Source organism: Nipponia nippon, unplaced genomic scaffold (assembly GCF_047370975.1).
Source record: "Nipponia nippon isolate SJK-2023a ecotype South Korea unplaced genomic scaffold, ASM4737097v1 scaffold_1, whole genome shotgun sequence".
In the NCBI taxonomy this organism is placed as follows: domain Eukaryota; kingdom Metazoa; phylum Chordata; class Aves; order Pelecaniformes; family Threskiornithidae; genus Nipponia; species Nipponia nippon.
In genome coordinates this window covers 135,401,007-135,424,847 of record NW_028262290.1, presented here as the reverse complement: position 1 = coordinate 135,424,847, position 23,841 = coordinate 135,401,007, and the positions used below count along the sequence as shown (strand labels likewise).

Here is a 23,841-nt window from a genome sequence, read left to right as displayed (position 1 = left end):
TATTTTGAAGTGACAAAATTTTTGGACAGAACTTTTTTATAAAAATCAGGCACAGACTCTAAGTTTAATAAAATGAGTAGTTCTTAAACTGCTCATCTAGTCACAGTAAGTTCAACTCCTGCTTCAGCTTGCTGTAGAAACTGGGTCATACGAAAATTCAAGAAGTGAGCAAAGAAAAACATAACGTGGCATAGGTATAAGGGAAGTCACCCATAAATTTCTTAGAAATGCTTTGATATGTTTTTCAATGATTGTTACTTGTCAAATAAAGGAGTTTGCCCCAGAACTAGGACTGGAATTCAAGACTTTCCTCCTTAGAGACTGTCCTCACTTTTAAGTTAGAGAATTACACCTTTTTTTAAACCTAGTCCTTCTGACCAGGTGGGTCTGATCTTGCTTTGTGTTTCCAGTGCAAGGCACTAGCTTCTACAAACTGCCTTAAAAATGTTCCCACAGTGGTAGGGCACTATTCTGAGAAACAGAACATAAAGTTTTGTGTCCTCCTTAGGCAGGAAAGAGAACTGAACATCAAATCCAAATTTCAAGCAAGCCATGTAATTGCTACATTACAATATATGGCTAAAATCAAACTTCATGGAAAATGAATGAGCCTGCAATGGTTTTGAGAGAACAAATGTTAATATTTGTCTTCAGGAAGGATCCAGCAGTACCTGCTATGAATGAATAAGGGTGTCTCCAATTTGCAGATTAAAAGAGATGCATGATTTCACCCTTTTCTGCCCTCCAAGTGTTTGTGAGCTGGCTAGCATTAGTAAACCAGCCACCAAGTCCTAGGCATCTGGGTTTCCTTGTGATTCCACTTTCAGAAAACTGAGGTGCTGATTCATTCTACCTTCCTTTAAGTGCCTTTAATGAAGTGCCTAATAACCTGTTATTAACCTAAGCTTTCTCTATAATCAGTGGAGAGAGAGCACTTTCTGAATGGTTCTATTTCTTGCCAATAGCTAGACTGCAAGTCTACAGGCTAAATTTGGGCCTTACACTAAGAACTGGGTTTGAGTGGATGATGGAAACAGTTCTCTGAAGCAGACACTTTTGGGTCATATTTTAGTGGTGTTTTCTCTCGTAACTTCTATCATTTTCTTTGCTTAAAGATATATTTTAATTGCCATTTCTAGAAGAGTAGGAAAAAAATTTAAAAATTGCTCTTTTAAAGTTAGCATATTTTCAGGAAACAGTAATTTTTTTTATTGTCTTTCTATTATATTGTTTTTGTTGGATCTTGAAAAAATGATAAGCTTGATATTAGAGACACTGTAATATTGTAATTCAAACTGCAGTTTTCTCTCCACAAAGAAACAAATGATTGAATAGAAGAATTTGGAGTGTAACCCTGCACACTTCTCTTAAACATTTTCTCCAAGATGTGCATAATTCGAGCCTAGAGTTATCATTTGACTCTCCACATTTATTTAACCACAGAAGAAAAAAGCACAGATTAAGAACTTGAAAGGAAATTAATAAATTGCAGTTCAGTTTTAAACATGGATTTCCAGAAAAAAAATAAGAATAGAAATACATTTTAATGAATGTTAGTAAATCAGAAGAACGGAAGCAACCTTATCATTTAGGAAAATCAAACTCAAATATAAACAAGCCTTTATCTTTAAATGGTTAAAATGCTATATGAGGTTCTTAGGAATAATAACTACCTGAGCCAGGTATAATCATATTTTACAGATTCTGTTTCTCATGCCAATTTCCATTTCTCTTCAGATGGTCTCCTACTTGAACCATAACATTTTGAACACTAGTTGTTTGTAAAACTTCTTATGGTCCAATACCATCTGTTGCCCAGAATGTGAAGGACTGGAGGACTCTAAAGAACAACCTGCAGATCACAGTTATATTGCAAATTGGCACTGTCATCAGATTCACACAGATGCATGGCACTACAGTGCCCAAGGACAGTGTTGCAGCCTTCCACCTCCCAAGTCTTCAGCTTTCCAGAGTGATGAAGGGTGAGGCATAAAGCCTTACTGGGGACCATGAAGGTAGAAGGCGTAAGTTACCGTTCACTATAGATATACCACATCCACATAGAGCAAAAAAATATGTTCCCTCATTTGTGCTCCTAGTCAACGACTACCAAGAAATTTATGGTGAAATACACCATAATGCCATTTGGGAATAACAGCTTTCAGAAAACCAGCCATGTAGCATAAATTTTAGCATTATTAGTTTGCTTCCATAACTTTCTCTTTACAGGTCCAGTGGTATAGTTACATGCTGCCTTCATTCTTTTATTTACTTTCAAACATATATCACCCTATGAAGTGGATGCTGGCAGCTGAGGCATCCATTTTCTAAGCATTACTCTACCAAAACCAACAAAATAGTCAGTGGGTTATATCACTAAACTAAACATCATATATTAAATCTACACACTGCAAGTTGCAGTGTGAAAAGAATGTGCCTTTTACACCTTCGTTAGTGCTAGCATCCTCGTTCCACTTAAACATAATATGCATGGATGTATATATAAAATAAATGAGTATTTATATACTAGAGTATTTGTATAAACAGAGAAGCCTGTGGGACCACAGCAGGTTCCCCAATTACAAGTCAGCCACAACTTCGTAATGTGGTTATTGGCTGCAATCAAACAGAAAAAAATATTTCTGTTGGATTTTGATTCCATTGAAAGCTTTAAAATTATCTTGGAGCCTCAAAAAAAAAGGGGGGGGAATAGAATTTGGGAAGAAGTTTACATGGCTTGGTAACCAACAGAATGCCACAGCATTATTTTTTAATGTTTTTTTAGTAATGAAAAAATAATTCATTTAAATGAAGGAAATATGTTATTCCAAATATGTATTTAGATGAACATTGAAATAGTCCAAATGGACTTTTATATTTCAGAGAACTCAGGTTGTTTTATTCCTTTTGAAGAATAACATGGATGCATTTTCTCACCCTGATGGGTTCAGTGTTTCAAAAGAACTGCTAGGAACGATGTCAGCATGTTTCATAAATTAACAGATGCCCTGCTGTCATATATCAGACACTTTCGACATTCAAATGAAGAATGCTAAAACAATGCTATGAAATTTGTATTGTTAGGTGTCTTTGTCTGTTTGAATTTATTTTAACTTAGAATTGCTAAAAAAATTGTAAATTCTTAGCAATATTCCATATACAGTACTTGGTGATGTCCTACCGAATGGATACATTAATTGCATTCTCAGCTTTCAAGAGATCTATTTTATCCCTTATTACTTTTTGTCTAATTGAAACTGCTCGCATATTCATAGCATTATAAGCACAGTAAATGTTACAGTATCTATCAACAATAAAAAAGACACTGCAAAATGTGTTTAAAGTACACTTCACTTTGATTTATGTGATACATGCAGTTCTGGAGCTATGAGACTTTTGCTTTGAATGTACTGCAGTTTTACACTCCTAGCACTCTCTCTGGGACTGATCCAAATCCCATTTGTTCGATGAGCTTTGGATCAGATCTAGATGCGCAGAGCTCAGAAGTAATTTTTATTCTCTGGATGTAGTGCAGATCACTATATAGAAAATAAACACTGAATGCTCTCTCCTGTGGAAAATATATATTTGTTCTTTCTTGTTTTGCTCTTTTCATAAGTTAAATGTAGGTCATTCAGACTGAAGGTATATGGTTGCTCTTTATGGATCGAGAAATTTAACACTTCTACAGGGCGTGAGACCAAACACTGAGCAACTGTAATCACTTGAGAAATGTAATAGCTGTGTGCTGTGTCTTATGGCTATTATGAAATGGAACTTATACCGAAAAATGAGGAAAACAGTTAGCTCTCTCCATTTATGGAGCTATGCCACAGTTATGACATAATTCATAGCCAGACAGAAAGTTCCAGTTGTATCCATAGACATTTCATAACTCAGTGTAGTGGAAAACTGATATTGAAGAAAGATTTTTGCCAAGTAAAGTTATTCATACACAAGCTTCCTTCTCATGACAGCTTCCCCACTGCACTGCAGAGCGATGCTGGAACTCTGCCTTGGGACCAGCACTTTCTACACCCACGCTGAAAGTTTATGTCCTGAGATGAGGTGCTTCTAGTCCCCCCTGCTCTCCTTATCCTTACTACCTTATAACCCTACAGTTTTGTGCAGAGAATTTTCTAGTTGTTTTTATACAATAAGTTCATAAATGGTGGATCTTCAAGATGTTTCCTCCATGGCTGCAAGAATTTAATGATCATCTGGGGCTTGGGTGCATTTTTCAACTTCCCTTATTACTTATTCTTAAACAGCTGCGGTTATCAGAAGAGAAAATAATTTGGACCATCTATTTTTCCTTTCAGGAGCAGAAAAAGGCAAAAAGAGAAAAGAATAAAATAAGAAAAAACTCATGAGCAGACTCCTTGCTGCCAAAAGCAATGGCAACAAAGTAAAAAACAAAAAAAACCCAACTAAACGAAAAACCCACAGTTTGATCCCTATGCAAATATGACTTGCTTCTGGTCTGTAGGAATCTAGAGGCATATCTGGAAAATCTTGCAGAGGCTTTTCTCAAGTTAAGAACATTGGCAATTATGCATACTGTATATCTTGTATTTGTTGGAGGTATTTATCCTTACCTTTGGCTTAATTTCCTGTCCTCAGAAATTACTTAGAATAGACTAAGCCTCAGATGGCTTAGTAATCTCTTAATTCCCTGTGGTTGTAGTGTGACCCTTTACAGAGGTGAACACAGTGTGTAGAATAACTTAATATTAATCAGAAGAGTATGCCTGAGGTAGCTTTTACATTACATAGGGAATAAATATATAAAATACTTACTCTGTAAACTTTTCTCAAAAATTGCATCATTCTACTGGTCTGATGTGCTACTCAGAATACATCTAACCAAAAACATGAAAAAAAATGGCTGTAGCAGCTAGTATATGCAGAGCTGCCAGAGCTGCTATAAGCCTGTTGCCACGTATCACAAGAAATTATTGCAGGCAGAGTTCCTCTCCTGCCTTTCTTGCCCTGGGATGCAAGAGGAATGTCTGAGTCAGAAGACCAAAACAAATGTCAATGTTCGGACAAGATTTCTGATAGCTTTGAAATGGCTTTGCCATCCTTTGGAATCCTTCATGGATGACCACAGTCAGATATGCAAAAGAGAGTTATTTCTAGAAATCTGCCTCTTGGCTGCATTCAGACATGTTGGACATGGGCAAAGGTGTCAGCATGCACCGAGAGGGTATGCTCCCTTGGGAAGGGGGGCGGGGGAGGGAGGGGGTTGGTGGCAGCCAGTGGGCAGGGCCCTGGCCCCAGCAGGAAGGGTGCTGTTCTGCAGCGTCCATCAAGGTGGTCAGGGGACAGTAACCACTGTTGGCCAAGTGTCTGAGATCGCTGGGTGAGCATGCTGGGACAAGGCATATCCACAGGCAAGCAGAGACTGAAGAACCCAGAGAGTCCTTGGCACCCTGACAGCAGGCCTGTGGCAATGTAGGTGACATAAACAGAAAAACAAGACAGCTCTTTAACCAAGGAGGTCTTAGAAAGGGTTTAAGAAGGTGGTCAAAAGGTGCTTTACCAAACTGGTAGACTTTTGTGGTGTTTTGGTAGGTCTCTGATTGATTTCTGGGAATATTAGAAGCATTAAAATTATGCTTCATAACTAGAAGATTTTAGCTTTAGTAAAGTAGAAAGCGTTGTCAAGGAAGGAAGAATGAAAAGGAGGTTGGAAGGCTGTGAAGCCATGGAAGCAGTTAGTCTTGCTTCTTGTAGACAGAGATGGCCTCGTTGTGCACCTTCAAAGACTGGCAGGTATCCATGGAGTAACCATATCGTGTTACCAGGGAGATCCCGTCAGCCCAAACGCGAGGTGGTAAATATGTGCCTCTCCTTGGCATATTTCTGTCAATGCTGTTGTATGTTCAAAACTGGAAGAAGGATTTGCCCTGAGTCTGTGCTCCTCCAACTCTGAACTCATACTGACACCAAGCTTCCCACCTGCAAGCACCGCAAGACCTTTGCAATCTTCCTTCTAAAGCCTGGGCATTATTGGCGTCTAACAATATGACTAATCTTGACATCTTAAAACCTACATAGTTTCAAGTCTGAGATACCTTTTTCCTCTCATGAGGTCCTAAAAACTGAAGCAGCCACATACATTTTCTATAGAACATTTCTTATTTTTTAGTTTAATTGATTAAGCATATTAATCTGTAAATAATTAAAATGTTATATCTAATATTTATAGTATTTATTTATATATTTCTATTTATATTATTTATATTTAAATATAAATTATATATAAATATAATATTTATATTATTTCTTGTACCTAATATTTATATTATTTATTTATTTAATATTATATGTTTAATAAACAATGTCAAACAGTATATATTTAATATTATATAATTATGTATTTAGCCATTTATGTTGATTCTTTTTACAGAATCTAGTTGTTATTATTATAATAGTTTAAATAAGATATGAGTCAGGCTGTAGAGCCTCTGCTCAGTGCTTTATTATTTAGATATGTTGTGTGTCATATTACTGGTAGCATGAAATGCTGTTTCATAAAGATAGGAATTACTTACAGTCACAGTACCAAGAAGTTCAGTAAACAAGTCCATTATTACAGCAAAATGTACAACTGCATAGCAATTAAGATAAGCTGGTACACTTGGATTGAAGGGAACTTCTTTTCCAGTGATCTGTATGAAACAAAACAGATAATAGCCTTCGACAGTGACCTGCTCCAGCCTGTTATTACTTAGTATTCTTTATATTTACAAACATAAAAAAGATTAAGGGACATACATAATTGCACAAAGTTAATCAACTATCAAACTTATGTACTACCTAGCGTGAGACAGAGTTTAACTCTGTGCGTGTGTGCGTATGTTCACAGCTAAAAGAAAAAGAGGAATTACCGTACTCTATAGAACAATTTTGAAAATCTCTTTAGGAAATGAATAATGAAAAGATAAATAAAAAATATATGTTTTCCTTCAAATAAAAAGAAAAAAACAGAGTAAAACATTCATTTCCTTCAATTTCTGTTCCCATTTCGTCTTCCCCTATGCTTTATGACTGCTAATTTGCTAATTTAAAATAGCATGTGTAGAGTTTTTAACATTGATCCAGTAGCATTAAGAGGTCCAAGTGAATTACACAAAACTGAAAGTGTGTGCATGTTCTATTTACCACTGGGATTTCCTCAGGAAGGCCAAGTCTAGGTTTGCCTGGTCCCCAGCCTGGCCCTTTGAATATGACAGAAAGCTTGTTGCAGAATCCAGGTGTGGCCCAAAATGTGTTCCAAATATGAGCCAAGGGACGTAACTGAAAAAACGAGCAAGTAATTTTTCATTGTTAGTAAAATAAAATTTAATAAAACATGATATTTTATTCAGTTTTAGCTCTCAAGTAAATGATTTTTCAAAGTCTAAAGAGACTAAATTAGGAATAGATGAAGACAGTCAGAAGTTCAGAAAACCTGACTGAAATAGGCAGAAGCCATAACAAGCCTTTGGTTTATAGTGAGGATTACAATGACTTCTGCCCAGAGGAAAATCTGTCTCTTCTGTAATCAATCCAGAGTATTTAACGGTATATTGTACAGCTATATTTATGGTAGTTTTAAATTAGAATTTGGTTACTGGGACCTTGACAGGACATACTATCAATAACTAAATTACTTAGTTTCTGACTGGAACAGATATAATTGCACAGGCTTTGGCCATCCTTACAGCCTCCAGCCCAGACACCCCTGCAGGTAGAATTTCTCATTCTTGGAGATGCCTCCGTGGGTGAACAGTCATGAAAAGCAAACACGGACTTCAATACTCCTCAGTCCTGGAGGTTTTTACAGAAAATTTTTATCCAGCTTAAGTGAAGCTTGGACCTATAAATCTAAGAAACACCACACTAAGTACTTTTTCTTCTTTTTTCTTTTGTTTTCTTTTAAACAAAAAAATATGTTCAACTTGTTCTGGAGGTTTTGTTGAGACCATGATGGCTGCTATATAATGCTATCAACACAAATCATTCTGGAGTACCTTGAACAGCAAATATGCAGAAGAGATAAAAAAAGTAAAGATATTACACCATGGGGTTATGTATGAAATAGCAATATTTAGAGAAGATGAACAACAGATGAAATACATATTTTTGTCTCTGTGTGTCACTGCATATTGCTCTGCATACTGCAAAATGGACATCATTCCGTCCAAGGCCTGTTATATCTCCGTTGTAATTAGTTGTTAATTTTATTGTATTGTATTTTCATGATGACTACAAGCTCTGCATATGCTCTATGCAGTGAGTAGAAATAATTGTTTTGTAATGAAATACTGAAGAAATTGTAGATAATTTAATTGACTGTGCAGTAATGCAAGGATGGCCCCAATTCTCCCTAAGAGAGGAGTTTCTTTTGAACATGAGTGCCTGTTGAAGATACCAGAGTCAGTGATACAAATATAGCACCTGGAGCATGATGGGATCGAATGAATTTACTGGATGTGTTAAGCCATATACAACTTTTGCATCTTCTGCCTCAAATGTTCCTGATGGAAGAAGAAGAAAAAAAAAAAAAACAACCAACAATCAAATTCAAAAGTATACATATTTTTGCCACACTAACTAAACATGAGAGAGAACATTTTTTTTTTTTTTGCTTACCAAATATCCTGTCCCAGATAATGAGTGTGCCGCCATAATTTTTGTCAATACAGTAAGGATTTCTACCTATAATAAAAATAATTTATGAGAGCAGTAATTGCATATATAAGAATACATATAGCTGAATTATGAAGGGAAATCTTCATCATTAGCACCAATTCATAATCTAAAAATAATTTTAAAAGGTAGCTAACACACCACTTCTTATACATCCATAAAATTTCTTTTTTCTTACCAGGCTTATTGCTCTCTTTCTACTCAAACATACAAATCGAACGCGTCATACCCAAAATTTCTGTGAAATAAAAGGATTCATTTGGAGAGTAAACTCAGTTCAAAATATATTTATAAAGACAAATTAAAAAGCAAACAAAAAATAATTTCACCAGTTTATACTTCAGAAAATACATGCTAAATACATTTATGCACAATCATCTCATTAATGGCTTTCAGCTGTCTCTATCTTCTATGCCATATGTCTGATCCTGCCTTCACTATTATTAACTTCAGTGTGAGGAAAACCAATCCTTCTATCTGTTTTCTAGGGAATGTATTTGTATATAAGCTGTATCAAAAGTATGAGCAAAGAAACATTGATTACATATCCCCAAGTTTGTGGAGATTGTCTGGAGTGACTGTACAACACTTGATCAGCTCCAGTGTGATTCTGCTTAACTCTGATCGGGATCACAGGATTAGTTTGGATTTACAGCAGAGCAAATAAGAGCAGAGTGTCTCCCCCCAGGATTACCAGTACTTGTGCAAATTTTAAGGATTAGACACTTACAGCACCACAGTCTTTTTAAAAAGTCTACACAGCCCCATAAACACTTTACACATGGAGGACATAATAAATATTAATAACATCCTCTGTACATATAACTGCATTTGAGTCTGTTTCAAATTATTTTGTTCTTCCATTCCACTATTACTTTTTTACTTGTTATCTCTGCACACCGAATGAGTCAAGGGCATCTAGGAAATACAGTTCTATTCCTCAGATATGTTCATGACATTTTTCAGTATGCAGTGGAGTTATTAATCCAATTTACATATGCAGTGCGGTCTTGAATACCTCGGAATATTCATGAAAAGTCAATCATCATGCACTTGTGTGAAGTGAGATTTTTCAATAATTCAGACAGCTGAAACCAAATTCCACTAAAACATTTAACAGTTCTTCTTTAAAAGGTAACCATGTCTTGTTGCATATTCAGTGCTTAAATTTGAATGCAAAAGCATCTGTTAGTGATTGACAAGTTGGTGATGTTTTAGTAGTCAGAGAAGGATGAGATATTTTTCTATTGCTCTTCATATTTACAAACGTGTAATTGTTTTGCTCAAAGTCTTCCAATTATTTCACATTATCCAGGCTTAATGTCTGCTCAATAATTAATCTTAAATGTAAAAATTTTAAAATTAAATTTAAGTTATTAAAAAGCTTTTTAAAATACTTTGAAATTTCTAACTGAACAAGGACTATTTTTGAGGCAGTGATCAAAATTAAATTCTTTCTGTAAAACTAATTTTACAGTACAATTTTAGTACTTCATTATTATTATACAAATAGCGACCATGAGAAAAAACACACTGAGGAATAAGAAGTTACACTTTTAGCTTACCATGATGAACTCTGTGATGACTGGGAGTATTAAGAATCCACTCCAGAGGCCCAAGGTTGGTGATAACCTTAAAAAAAGTAATGTTTCAATGAATTTGAAAATACTGTATAAAATCAAGAAGAAGGAGGGAAAAGAAGGGGAGGAAATGCATAAAGAGGATGTTTATCTTAAGGAGAATTGCATAAAAAACCAAGAATGCAATTTTTTTGCCTGGACCATTTCACTGTATTACTGTTACAAGAATTTTAATGAAAAAAGTGAAAAACTTCTTTTTGATCCATCAGCACATTTTACTCTTATATTTATTATCAGTTCATGATTCCATACAGATCATTTCATGCACATTTTTTACCCATATCCATTGGCACTGCTTGGGACCCAGTGTAGCTCTGAGATCCCAGTTATGTGAACACTTTACATCAGCAAATGGCTGGCACTGAACCAGAAACAAGTACTCCTTCCTCCTTCAGTACCTTTGACTGCTTGTTCCTTCTGTCAATACCCTTCTTTTACCCCAGCACAAATGCAGTAACACAACAAACCTGATTAGGGAACTAATGCAAGTTAAAACTAATTTCGTTTTGTTTTTCTAAATTAGTTTAACTGGATCAGTTCCTGAATCTGATCCAACATATGGTCACAAATACACTGGCATGAGTCAGAGGCATGAAAAGAAAGTAGACCAGCATAAATTCATAGTGGAGCTGCAGTCTAAGGCAACGACTCAACAGTACAAAAAATCTAGCCTTGATCATTTTAGTACCAGACCAAAAATGACAGAAGTGTTGATTGCCATAAACTTACTCTAATAATTCAAGCTTTGTCAGAAAATGCTGATGAATTAAGTTTGTATCAACAGGGCTTATGCTAAATTAGGTATTCTGCTGTATTATGGAGCCAGAGGAAAGCCAGCATTAACTTCAAATTTTGTGCTTTGGTTAGCTCAACAGCAGCGTGTGGATACCCAAAACCAGCAACCATTGCTTAATCCCAAACACAAAACCACCAATCACAAATAGATGCAATCACTGGATGACCAAAAAGATTTCCGTTCAAAAATAATCCTAAAATGGTATCTATTCACTGTGTCTGATTATGACCATAATGTCTTGCAATTAAAGGAGGCAAGGGGGGTGGGGTGGGAAAGGCAGTTGAATAAAAATGCTTAGACCTTTAAGAAACAAAACCCAGAACCTATCACTTTGTCTTTTACAGAACTTAATTAGTAAATTTAATACCCATACTGCAGAAATGGGTGATTTGTAATATAATAATAGAGATAATATTGGCAAAAAACACATAACACATTAAGTAGAGAGGCAGACAGTCATTACTCATAAGAGCAGGCCCATTCATCTAAATAACTAAACATACAAGGATTTTTGTTCATTTAAGGTTTACAGAACAAAGTCCTAAAATACGCCAGTTCCATTTCTGTTAAATTCACACTTGTGCAAGTGGGAGTAGATCTGGACTCAAAAAGTAGACATGGGACATTCTTCAGATGTATTTAAATTTTTATGAATTAGTCAAATATCATAATAAAAGGAACAAATACCTTTTGTTCATTTATGTCTTTAATAACAGCTAAAATAACTTCTACTTAATAGGTTAAGTAGAGCATTTCTGTAATTAAAGGATTATAGAAATGAGCAAATTCTTCAGCTAGAGAGAACTGTAATATTTGGAGCATCTGTCTCAAAATCCTACACACACTTGACTGGAAAAGCAGAATACTGGGACAAGTTTGTTTTGTTTTGTTTAACTCAGAAGCCAAGGACAACATTAGTAGGACCATTTGTTTTTTTCAGTTCTCTCTCAAAATAAGTTCAAGCCTGAAAAGACCACCTAAAGGTGAGAAACAATTCATCATTCATGCTAGCTCCATTTCCCACCTCTCTCAAGCAGAAAATCCCACTGTTTTATGCTATGTGAGATGTGACTACTAAATTAATTTAATGAGTCAAATGTCTTGGATTGAACTGCAGCCCAGAACCTGAGAAAGCAGTGATTTATCTATTAGACCACACCTAACTTTGATCCACTTGGTTTCAATATATTGTTAGCTTAGTATTTTAACAATTTTTGTGAAAATAAACCAAATCTGTGCTAGGAGAGCCCAGAATCACTAAGGAACAGCAGTCTTCACTTTTAGCCTACAGGTGGATTATAATAAAATGTCCTCATAATGAATGCCTTCAAGTCTTCAATATCCAGCTGATTAAATTCATATTTTAAAATTAAAATTTATCCTTTTGAAAGTCCATATAATATATCAGTATGTTAAAGTAGAACTTTGTGTCTTGGAGCTCCCTAAGGACCTCAGAAACTTATGTAAAATTTTAAATAAATACTTCTGACTAATCCTAGAGAAAGTATTTTCTCTGGAAAATGAAACCTTTCTCATCCTTTAAAATGGTCCCAGCCCACTACATAGTCTTTCTTTGGGTGATGACATTTACAAATCTACTGAAATATCTTCTCTGCAGTACCATTAGTGATTGATGCCTGAGCCTACTTCAATTCATTATTCAGCCAAGGATATCGCCATTGCAAAGACATACTAGCCACATGCTGATGGAAATATCATCTGATATAACAATTTTAACTGCATGACTTTTAAGCTCAGAGGTGGTACAGAACTCTGTACCTAACCAAGCAAAAATCCAGCATGCTGAAATTAGCAATCCATAAACACTTTGGCTAAAACACATCAAAAATATTTTTTCATCAGATATTCAAAATGAACAGGGTGCTATTTCTAGAAACTTCCTTTGCTATCAGTAAGTTTACTTCTATATATTTAGCACATTTCTAAAACTGAAAAAACTATTGTCAGTGGAAAACTTTTGGTGCCAAAAATGTTATAAATATTTCATAAAGGTATATTTTATAAATATATCCATGTATCATTCCAATAAACAGAAACATATCACTGCTGGAAAGCTGAATTTTGAAGGCTCCTGCAGCACCACATGGCAAAGAACATCATTATTTTGTTGAATTTTGTTGAATTTTTCTATATTCTGCCATCTTACTGGGGGCAAAACTCCTACAAGCAGATCTTTCTCCAAAGTAAATTGTCAAGGCTAGAATAGTAAGACAATTTTTGCTAGGCAAGACTTTGACCCTGTCATTTCGGGCTGACAGGAACTTACTGAAATCACAGTGAAATGATTGAAGTTTGTAAGAATTGACTCTAACAAAATGTAATGTGGCATAACAACAGCCCATGTTCAAAAGAATGCCTAACAGGCAACGGAGAGGAGAAAGGCAGTGACAGGTACTCCACCTACCCATCTACCTTTCAGCTGTCAGTCTACCCTCGTTTCTGTGCCTTCACTGTGTCCAACCATTTTCCTTGGAGAATGGCAGTTGCTAAGGAGCTTGTAAGTGTTCATGGTAGCAGTAACCAGGCTTAGGCTGCAGTTGCAACTAATCACCAAAGTATATACACCACTAGGTCTCAGTCATTCAAAACAGCAAAACATTTTCAGCTTAAAATAGCTTTGTATTCAAAACGGCTTTTTAGAATAAGAATTTTCACAATGTCCACATTTCAGAAAAAAAGAAAAGAAATCAAAAATTTAAAAAATTAATAAAATAAATGTGATAAGAATAGCAGCAGAGTTCTCAGGTTTTGTGGCAGGACTTTCATTGAAAAAAGAGAAAGTTTTCTGCTACTGTAATTTTTGTATGCAATATAACGTTTTGTTTCAGACCTTCTTACTGGAAAGTAGCTTCAAAATAAAAAAAAAAGAATGGGAAATGTCATTATTCAATATCCCTATCAACTGCACTTTAAACCCTATTTCATACTATTGAAAGGAAAAAGAGTCTGCTTGTGAATATAAAATATTCTTGTTCTTTATATCATCATCTTGCAGTGACTTTTGGAATAGAGAAAAATAGTTACCAATCTCCTAAAAGTTGAAATACCCCAACTGTTGTCCAACGATGACCTTATCTGTATTTTGACCAACACAGCGGGGGGGGTTACGTTTGTGTTTGTTTCCCTGTCTGTGATACAGACACCTACTCTTCTAAATCAATTCCCGTCTCCAATTTTTCCTCTCTCAATTAACACATCATGTGCACCTCAACTCCCATGCCAATGACCCACAGATGAACTGCAGCATTCCAGCAAAATTATTTTCCTGTTTGCTTTATTTATTTTTTAACATTCCATAGCCACAAAAATAATTTTTTACCTGCCAAAATCCTTATAAATGGACTCGATGAACTACAAATCAGATATGTAGGTATCTTATGTATACCACTTATAAAAACTTTGTCAGATCTCTCCACAAAACATGTGTTCCTATTTCTTTTTTTTTTTTTTTTTTTAAAAACAAACAACATATTCCCTCCATTATTGTACTTGGGTATGGCTAAATAATAAAGCAGAATTACTGACAACACTTGAAGCAATTCCAAGAGCCGTTTAGTAAACAAGGCAGGCTAAAAGCTGCATGCTTAGAAACGGTTTCCATACATTACTGAATAAAACATGCTGGAAGTGAAATATACATATATAATGAGAACTAAATGTTTTTTTCTGTAATAGTAGTTCTTATATAAAGATGTTTCCTCTGTGACAGCAATCCCTAGCCTAAAGGAAAAGAACATTATGCAATATCTCTTGCGGCATGTAAGCACCTCCGTTTGCGGTCTCAGAGTTTGTCAGCACCAAGGGAAATCTTTATTGCCTGGTACCTGCACCACTTCAATGTAGTTCTTGTTTAAATAATGAGAAAAAATCGTGACATGAAATCCAAGGGAAACTTTACATCTTGTGTAACAACTCCTCCTGTCACCACTACAACATGAATCTTTACTTAACTCTGTTTCAACATGAACGTTAGGAAGGAATGTCGACTGAGTAGAGCAGGCAATGTTACAGTAAAACCATTCATATATAGAAAAGTTAGGGTTTTTTTTTTATTTAAGTATAAGAAAAGCTGTTTGTAGCACAGCATTACTTTCAATATCATAGTGTTACTGATCTACAGGACAGAAGAGGGCAAATTCATCCCCAGAGCATCACCAAGGAGCACTCTGAACTTAACTTTGGGGTTTCTGTTAGACTACTTGGTAGTAAACCACATATTACTATTGATTTCCTTATCAAAATCAAGATAAGATTTTTATTCCTGGTATATAAATCTATATTTCAGACAGTCTGGTGGGGAAATTTAAAAATAAGACCTTAATTACATTCCCCAGTAGAGCTGCTGTGTTAATTCAGGACAACACACCCATGTATTTATACAGATGGCCCTGGTGATCATATTTGCCATGTGAAATCTCTACAGGGAAGCTGGGGAAAGGCAGAACTCCTAGGACATGTGCTCGTCTGCCAATTTCACACTTTGAAATCCTCGGCAAACCCTGATTTATATACCGCCAACTGTTTTCCTATCTGATTAGGCAGTTTTCTACTCCAGTAAGCATGTAAAATGGATGTAGCCAAATTTCCACACTGAGGAGTGAAAAAACAATATTTATAGTTTAGAAATAAAACAAGCGAGAGGAATCAGGCCTGTTGGGATCATAAGGAGTTACACAGGGGGCAAATTTCTGACAACTCTGGATTGTAGGAATGGGAGGTGAAAGCCTAGTTTTAATGGATAGTCCAGTTTAGGGAATATTTATTAATAAACACACAGACTTAAGAAATGTGTTTATAATAAATTATCTTGAAGGCAGGCTCTTGTCACTTTTCATTGTTTTACACCTCAACCAGGAGGTAAAGTTTGAATCAAATTGGCATCTTATGTGAATATTTCAGTTAAATCTTTCAAAAAGTGGATGCAACGTTTTTTTAAGCCTTGTTGTGGGCAAGATGAGCACATACAGGAAGTTTCAATCAATTTATCCACTAAAAATGAGAGAAAACCTACACTAACTGGTTGTTTTAATTGCAGCATTACAAATAGCAGAGCACGGAGAAAGTTACTCTTTCAGTAATATATCAAGTTAAGCATTTTAAACAAACTTCAGGAGAAATATTACTATACAATTTCAGTATTTTTCAGCAGCTTGACAAATACATGCTTGCAATTGTGGGGAAAAAAACGGAAAGTAATAAATCAGTATGACAGTCCTGAAATAAACTAAAATACAGCCAAGTGTAGGTCTTCACCTTCCTCTTTAAATAGATCAAAATATAGTCAATGTCCTACACTTTACATTTTTAACAAATAAGGGTCTTTCAAATTTTCTGTTGGCTTTGAAGCCATAACTAACTTAAACAGACTCTCAATGAGTACAAGCTATGAGAAAAATTCAGGAGTATTACCTGTAATACGTTAAGATCGAAAATTAGATTTATCTTTTTTGACAGAGAGCAGTATCTTTAACTTATCTCCACATTAATGTGATATCCTTTCGTTATTCTATTAACTTCATTTTGTAAATGAGTTGTTTAGTTTTGCAGGATGCAGAATGTACTGAAATGTGTTGCATCTCTAAGTAGCTCATTTCACTTTTATCTTGATAATTCTCCAGAGACATAACAGACACAGATGGCCTGAATAAAACTCTTGAAATATGATTTTTAGTTTTAGGGTTTCTGCAGGCAGATTAGCAACAGTCAGGCCCACTGCTGCCGAAGTAAACATTTCACAGCTGCCTCTTGCAAGAATAGTCTTTGGTGCAAGGACCAGAAGCCAACACTCAAACTCAAGGACTTAATTATTAGGATGGAAAGTCAAGTTCCTCCTCATGTTCTTATCCCATAAACTTTTCATTTCTGGCCTCACTAATGACCCAGCTTCAACAGGGAAAGGTTCCTCTGCCCAGATTGTTGCCCATCAAATGCAAATCTCCAATATAAGCCAATTATTGTGGAGCAGCCACTTTTTGAATTAAAAAGATCATGGCTTCTGTGCTCGGTATTGAAATCAGAGCTACTGAGTGCAGAGCACTACTCAGTTCGTTTAAATGACTTACATATTTTTAAGTCCCTCTCTATTCTGCAGTTCAGTTGAAAGAGAAGCTAGATAAGAGTAAAATACTTAACTCACCATGTCAAGGCACTTCTGGGTAGACTCAGATACCTAAATGTGCCAAGGAGCAGTTAAGTTTAAAATAAGAGGTTCATTCTGGGGCTACTAAGGTGTAAATTTGGCAACCCTAATCATCATTGAGGTCCTAGGTGCCAAGGAAGGAACTCCAAACCTCATCCCACTATGTTTTTCCTGATTAAACTGTGGTCAAGTGCAGCCTACACTTAGCAGGACAGGAATAGTGTGCTCTCTTACAAATGTTTTATTCTCTCTCTTTTGTTATTCTTTTTATTTAAAACAAAAAGCAGTTATATGCTTTATATATCTAGAAAGATAATACTTTTCTCCCCTCGTGGGGGGAGTGAAACATGGAAAAGTGGAACATATTTTGCAGTTATTGCTAGTATTTCCGCTTAGCGATAGTGTTGTTAGCTTTGCTCTTCACGCTCTGGCAAGTGCAATGATGACAAGACTTTCATCCTGCAGGTTGGTCAGAAAATCTAATAAGCCTTTTTGGCAGACATGCTGGATTGAAGTAGTGAGATCTCTGTTTCTTGGAATCATGTTTGAGTTTTATTGTCTATATTGTATATATATCCTATCTGGACCTACAAAGGCACTGTCTGCATTAAAGAAAGTATTTTTATCTCCCTGGTATTTACTGATTTATTTGTTCTCCTTCTCTCCACAGTAAACGCTTGAGCTGACAGTTTGTGCAGGCGAACAATGAATTTCTGAATGATAAAAGCATCAGCTATCAGGAACGGGACCAGAACTTTCTTTTGTAAACCAAAATTTTGTTCTTTATGCAAATCAGCGATTAGTTCATTCCCCACTGGTTTTAGAATAATTTCTTGGATCTTTGTAACAATGAGAAAATCTAGCTTCTAAAAGCCGGTAGGCTGTAGGACGACATGACCTGTTTCTAGGAATTCTGCTTAAATCATCTGCATCGCTGAGAGTTGTCAGACACAATCCTGAACATTAGACTACGAGAATGGTTATATATCACCTCTACATTGCATTCATCTTTTTGATGACTTTTAGCAAAAGTCTCATGAATGGTAAGTTTTTAGGCTGAACCCTTGTAACCTGACTAGGACAGGTATGTGTGTTTCTAATTTAAAAGGGCACATCAGAGAGACCCATGTCTATTTTTGGCTATAGTGGCTGAATTAAAGAAAATAGACTTGTTCTTTCATTAAATGAACCAATGTATTAGAATACAGAAAATGAAAGGTGTTGTTGGCATATGCTATTTGAGTTCAAAATTAGTTTCCAGCATCAAATTCAAGAGAGACTGCAATTTTACAATTATACTCAATACCTTGGATTATTACTGACTTTACCTTTTCCTGGTGATGTTCTTTATTAAAAAACAAAACAAAACAAAAAAACCCAACCAAACAAACCATGTTTCTCACCTCGACCAGGAAATCAGACCAGTCCACCATACTCTGTTTCCACTGTGATCCATTCAATACCACTTGCATATCACCATTTTGTAAAAATTTCCACACGTTAAATTTGACTCATTACTCACTGATTTTATAGGAACTATTCATAGTACATTAAATTAAGCTTAAATATATGTCTTTGTAAACAAGGCCCCAAGATTTTTTTACCTACCAGCAGAGCATCTCCATTTTTCATCTGCAGACTATTGGAGATTTTAGCTCATTACCAAAAAATCTTTCTCCAACTCCACAAAACAACCACAAAAACAAAACTATCTTCTTCCCACTGCAAACACTTAAAAGCATTATAGTCAAATAAGTTTTGTTAAAATGCTTTTCAAATTCAGTCTCATTTCTTGATCAAATTTACCTTTCAGTTTTAAGAAACAGATTACTAAATTGCTTCTAAATTAGTAACTACTGAAAGTACTTTAAATAAACCTTGCTACACTTGGTTACTCCTGCATTCCTTTCTTGTTTATTTAAATGAGACTACAGCACACAATGTGGAAAAGGTAGGTCCAAGAAAATGGAAAAATGAAATTTGCAAAGAAATAGTGGACCAATCTCAATTGTTAGGGCCCGAGAATAAATAACTGAATATTTTATCTATTGTCTCATGCTGTTACTTGTTTATCACATTGTCCTAATGATTTTATGATTCTTTTAACTGCCATCCAATAGACTTTTGTCTCAAATAGTTTCTGCTTAAAAAGACCCATATGTCGTCTAGAGTTTCAAGAATAGCTTTTGCTATTGAGACAGTAATGACAGGTGTACTGCTACTTAAAAGAAATATGTACATTTTTATGTATTTTACTTAATTTTACTTGTTTCTTTAATCTGCTTGTTTAATTTCCTTATTGACCCTATGCTTATATTTGGAAAAACAAAACAAAACAAAACAAAACAAAACATAGAAGATTTTTTCCGAAGCTGGCCATCTTCCTAGGTAAGAGCTGATTGATGTAAGGACTTCAAGATTAGGCCACAAGAGCTCACCTGTACTCAGGGAGCCCTGACAGGCTGTGCATGCCTTCCGGCCAGGAACAGAATTCCTTTTCCTGAAAGCGTGAAGCCTCCACAATTTCTCTCTCTTTCAATGTTTTTCATTAAAAAAACCTGAGCATAAGTCAAAGCTAAAGAAAGTCATAGGCAGAAACTTAGCTCAGTACACACTGCACGAGTGCAAAGTATTTTTTTACAAATACACTATACTTCCACAACAAGTTTCGGTTTTACTGAATTGGTGTTTTCTGACAAAAACAAATGTATTTTGGCCTATATCTGTAGCAATTTCACATCTCTCTTTCCAGCCTGCATGAGATGTTGCCAAAATTTTTCCCATTCCTTGCATGTTTTCACCCATGGTACTCCTGGTTAACAGTAGTGGCTCACCTTTTTCTGCTCCCAGAATTTGATGAGGTAGGAAGACTTAAACAAGAGAAGAGCTGCCTTAAGAAACCTGACTTCTGTGAGTATGGTAAAGGGCAGATTACAGTCTTTCCTTAAATTAGAAAATTAAGCAGAAATGAATGCATGTCAAAGATCAAACAGGCAAGGAATAATCTGCTGCTGCAATTACTACCAACAGGGATTGATTCAGTTGATACTTTCCAAATACAATTTGACATCTCATAAAAATTACAGCTAAACCAACAGAAACTAATTTCTGTTTTTCACAGGTGTCTATCAGGTTATAAACACACCTAACTTATTGGTTGTAATAAATGCATAACGGAAGGATATAGTTTAATATGAGCCATAGACCTTCCGAATCACCTGTGAAAATAAACTGAAATGGAGTATTTCTGTCTGTCAGTAACAGTCCTGAAACATTTTGTGGCTTTTGAAAAATTAGATTTTTAGTGCGCTTTGACCAATGTATTTTTTTCTTACTCTCCTTATGATCTAGATGAGAATGGTCTAGTCATAGAAACATTTCCCCCAGACCATTTAAGAGCAGATCTACTGACTGAGTTATTCTGTTGACCTAAATAGTATTGGATAGCACCAAAACCTGTTTTCTTTTGATTTATTGAGATCCTATGTTTAGGCACCATTACAGAAAAGTGTGTTTCTCAGTTATTTTTGGGTTGGGTTTGGTTTTTATTTTCATTTTTAGTTTAAATAAACTATTATGAGTTTATTTTAATACCTTGGTGCTGCTCAAGAGATTTTTAAAAAATCTTTGGAAAATTTTTTATATCATTTCAGATTGCCATGTACACAGTGCAATAATGCACTGAAGCAGTGAAAAAAAATGTGGACTTCAGACAGCAAAGTTCTTTTAATGGGAGAATATAGTTAAATGCAAATTAATAACTTAAGTCAAAGTTGTGTTTTCACTTTAGCGCACTCAGCCTTTCTTTATTAATTACAGAAATGCCCTTCTCGTATCAATAGCCCCTTCTGATTTTGGTGCTAGAGATCTTTTTTTGTTACTAAAAGAATGGTATAGTATAATCTTTATATAAGATTTATGATGTTTAAAATGCTGTACTACTTTATAGAAAAGGCCAAAAGCTAATGCATACCAAGTATGCAGGAAATAAAGAAGTCTGAGATAGAATGAGCGGGTACTTTTGATCGTTATGATTTGGTGTACTGTCTTCACAGGAATATACGAGCCACTTGAGTTAAAATAAAATAGACCATGTCTGATCTGCTGGAAGGAACGCTGAACAAAAACTGACTTAACAAATACTGAAGAAGGTCAAAGTTATAGCACAGGAAACTTCTCTTAGCATTGTTTGAAACAGCACTGGACACATTCTAAATTAAAGTATAGGAAAATATCAGGGATCATACTTTCGCTATAAACTTTTGCTCTAGGCTGAAACATGGCATGGCATAGAAAGTTTTAGCATAGCACGATCCTTCTCTTGTAATTACTGAATTCAATTTAAATTACTCTTAAAAGAAAACATCTTCCCTCAGAAACTTCCATATACTTTCCTTCTTTCCTAGTACTTAAATATATTTTTTTCCTTTTATAAAACAATAAATTATGCATATCCTTTATTAAGCTTTTCAGTGCTATGAAAAAAATATCACCTATTAAAGAGAATTTTTTACTGTATCTTACTAGATTTTCTTTTTCTGAAGGAGAAGGGCGTGTAATCAAAAGTTGTGAAGTTACGATTTCCAAACATACTTGACTAGTCAATATGGGGCCAAATCTTGCCTAAGGAAACACCGATACTGATCAAAAGCAACAGAAATGTGAGGACAAACTTAACATTTCTTATCAAATTTTTCTGCATTTTAGAAGCAAACAATTACGTCTTGCACTGGCAGAACAGAAATAATGAATCATATCTCCACTAGACCCCTAATGACACATACTGTAACAGCACCCACCATGGGCTCCCAGAGGACACCAGAGCTGCCAGGGGCTGATGAATCTCAGCTCTCAGACCAAGGGCTAGCAGCAGTCACTGAGACAGGATGCTGTTTTCTATATAACCCCAGACCTGCAGCCCCAAACAAATCTCATATGTTGGGAAACTGCTGGAAACTGAGACTTACAGAAAAGATTTTCATTTTACTATAATCTGTGTAAGATAGAACTGTTAAAATTCAGGAAAAGGACTGTTAAAAAAATTGGGAATGCCACAACTTTAAGCAGTTAAATTGTAACAGTTGTTGCAAAAAAAACCCCCGGTATAATAGTGAAGCATCGTATTAATTTCACCAAAAATATTGGCTAATATAAACCTGCGTTGCTGCAATAGCTGCTACTATTATCCTTTCTTTCCCTTCTCTTGTCTGTTACACCCTTGCCCTTGAGAGTAGGAAATCTGCTAATACGTGATGTAAACTTATTTCTATTTTGACATCATTTTTGACCTTAAAGTATGACTTCAACATATTTCAGCTGATTTCAGCTATGCTACAAAATCAACAATATCAACATTAAGAATATCTTCCCTTGTAAACAAAGATCTATGATTGAATCAACTGGATCAGTACAAAAGATCCATTGTTTTTCTACTGGCACAACAATTTAATAGTATGGAATGCTTATCTTTTCATTGAGACTGAAATTCATTCCTGTTTAGACTAGTGTCTAAACTTGGCACAAGGCACATACGCTATGGAAATTCCTTTTAAGCCCTATGAAGGATTTAGCACTTCAGAGGGATGAAGGCAATTCATAAGCCTCTGAAATTCACTTTAGATGCACACTGTGGCACCAGTGCTGAGACTCATTGGGTTACTGCTACGCAGCAGAACATTAGAAACATCTCAGGCAAGGAACAAATGGCTCCAGACAGCAGAGAAGAGGTAAATGAGGCATATTACCTTTTTCTTAGTGATAAAACACAGTAAAACCAGTTTGGGGAACCTAAGGCATGGTCAAAGAAACTTTGCTACCATGTGATTCAGGATATTAATTTGGTATAATTTCAACGTGTTCAAATTTGTTCGAAACATTTTGACAAGCTTAATTGTGTATTGCTTGAGTTTATGCCAGTTCTGGTGATATGTGTGACATTTTATTGTAAGCCCTTCCTATTCACATGGTGTTGCAGAGCAACAGACATGTATTAACAGTTTTAGAAATGTGCCCAACAGAAGTGAAATTTCAACAACATAAGTTTGCTATTAGGTCACTGTAAGTAGCTTCTTTTCCTTTTTTTTTTTTAATTTTTTTTTTTTTAGGAAACACACAGAAAAGAGAAAATAAAAACTGTAATTTAAGCAACACAATCACCTAAAATAGCAGATAAAGAAAATAAAATTGTCTTCCAAAAGAATCCTATAGATCACATAATGAAACTACAGAGGGAAAAAGGCATCTGTATAGTCAGGATAATCAAAGGAGTAAGTGTTGTAGAGACAATTAGCCTGCAGCCCACTAGGAGCTACTGAGAAATATGCTACTGACATATAACATGGGATACTTTAAACACCTTTACTGTAGTGCAAGGGAGAAGGCAGAGGGTCGTTCAACTACCAGAGAAGGGTGCGAAACTACTTACTAATTACAGTGGGATATTAACTGTATATGTATGTAAACTAGATATGGTCTATGCACTTACAAAACGCAAATAAGTAGGTGCAGTCATAAACAAATAGTCATCAGATAATCAAAGAGCATTT

At 35.4% G+C, this 23,841-nt stretch overlaps 1 protein-coding gene across 2 annotated transcripts in view; it reads right to left on the bottom strand.

Moving 5' to 3' along the window:
• The window catches only part of AGMO (alkylglycerol monooxygenase), a 201,383-nt gene that overhangs the window by 82,744 nt on the left and 94,798 nt on the right, over nucleotides 1-23,841 (bottom strand). For both annotated transcript variants that reach the window (XM_087756255.1, XM_009461177.2), the window contains exons 6-10: nucleotides 10,266-10,332; nucleotides 8,644-8,709; nucleotides 8,449-8,528; nucleotides 7,171-7,305; nucleotides 6,561-6,677 (exon numbers count right to left, since the gene is read on the bottom strand). In XM_087756255.1, the coding sequence (XP_087612381.1) occupies nucleotides 6,561-6,677; nucleotides 7,171-7,305; nucleotides 8,449-8,528; nucleotides 8,644-8,709; nucleotides 10,266-10,332 (465 nt within the window). The remainder of the gene's footprint in view (nucleotides 1-6,560; nucleotides 6,678-7,170; nucleotides 7,306-8,448; nucleotides 8,529-8,643; nucleotides 8,710-10,265; nucleotides 10,333-23,841) is intronic.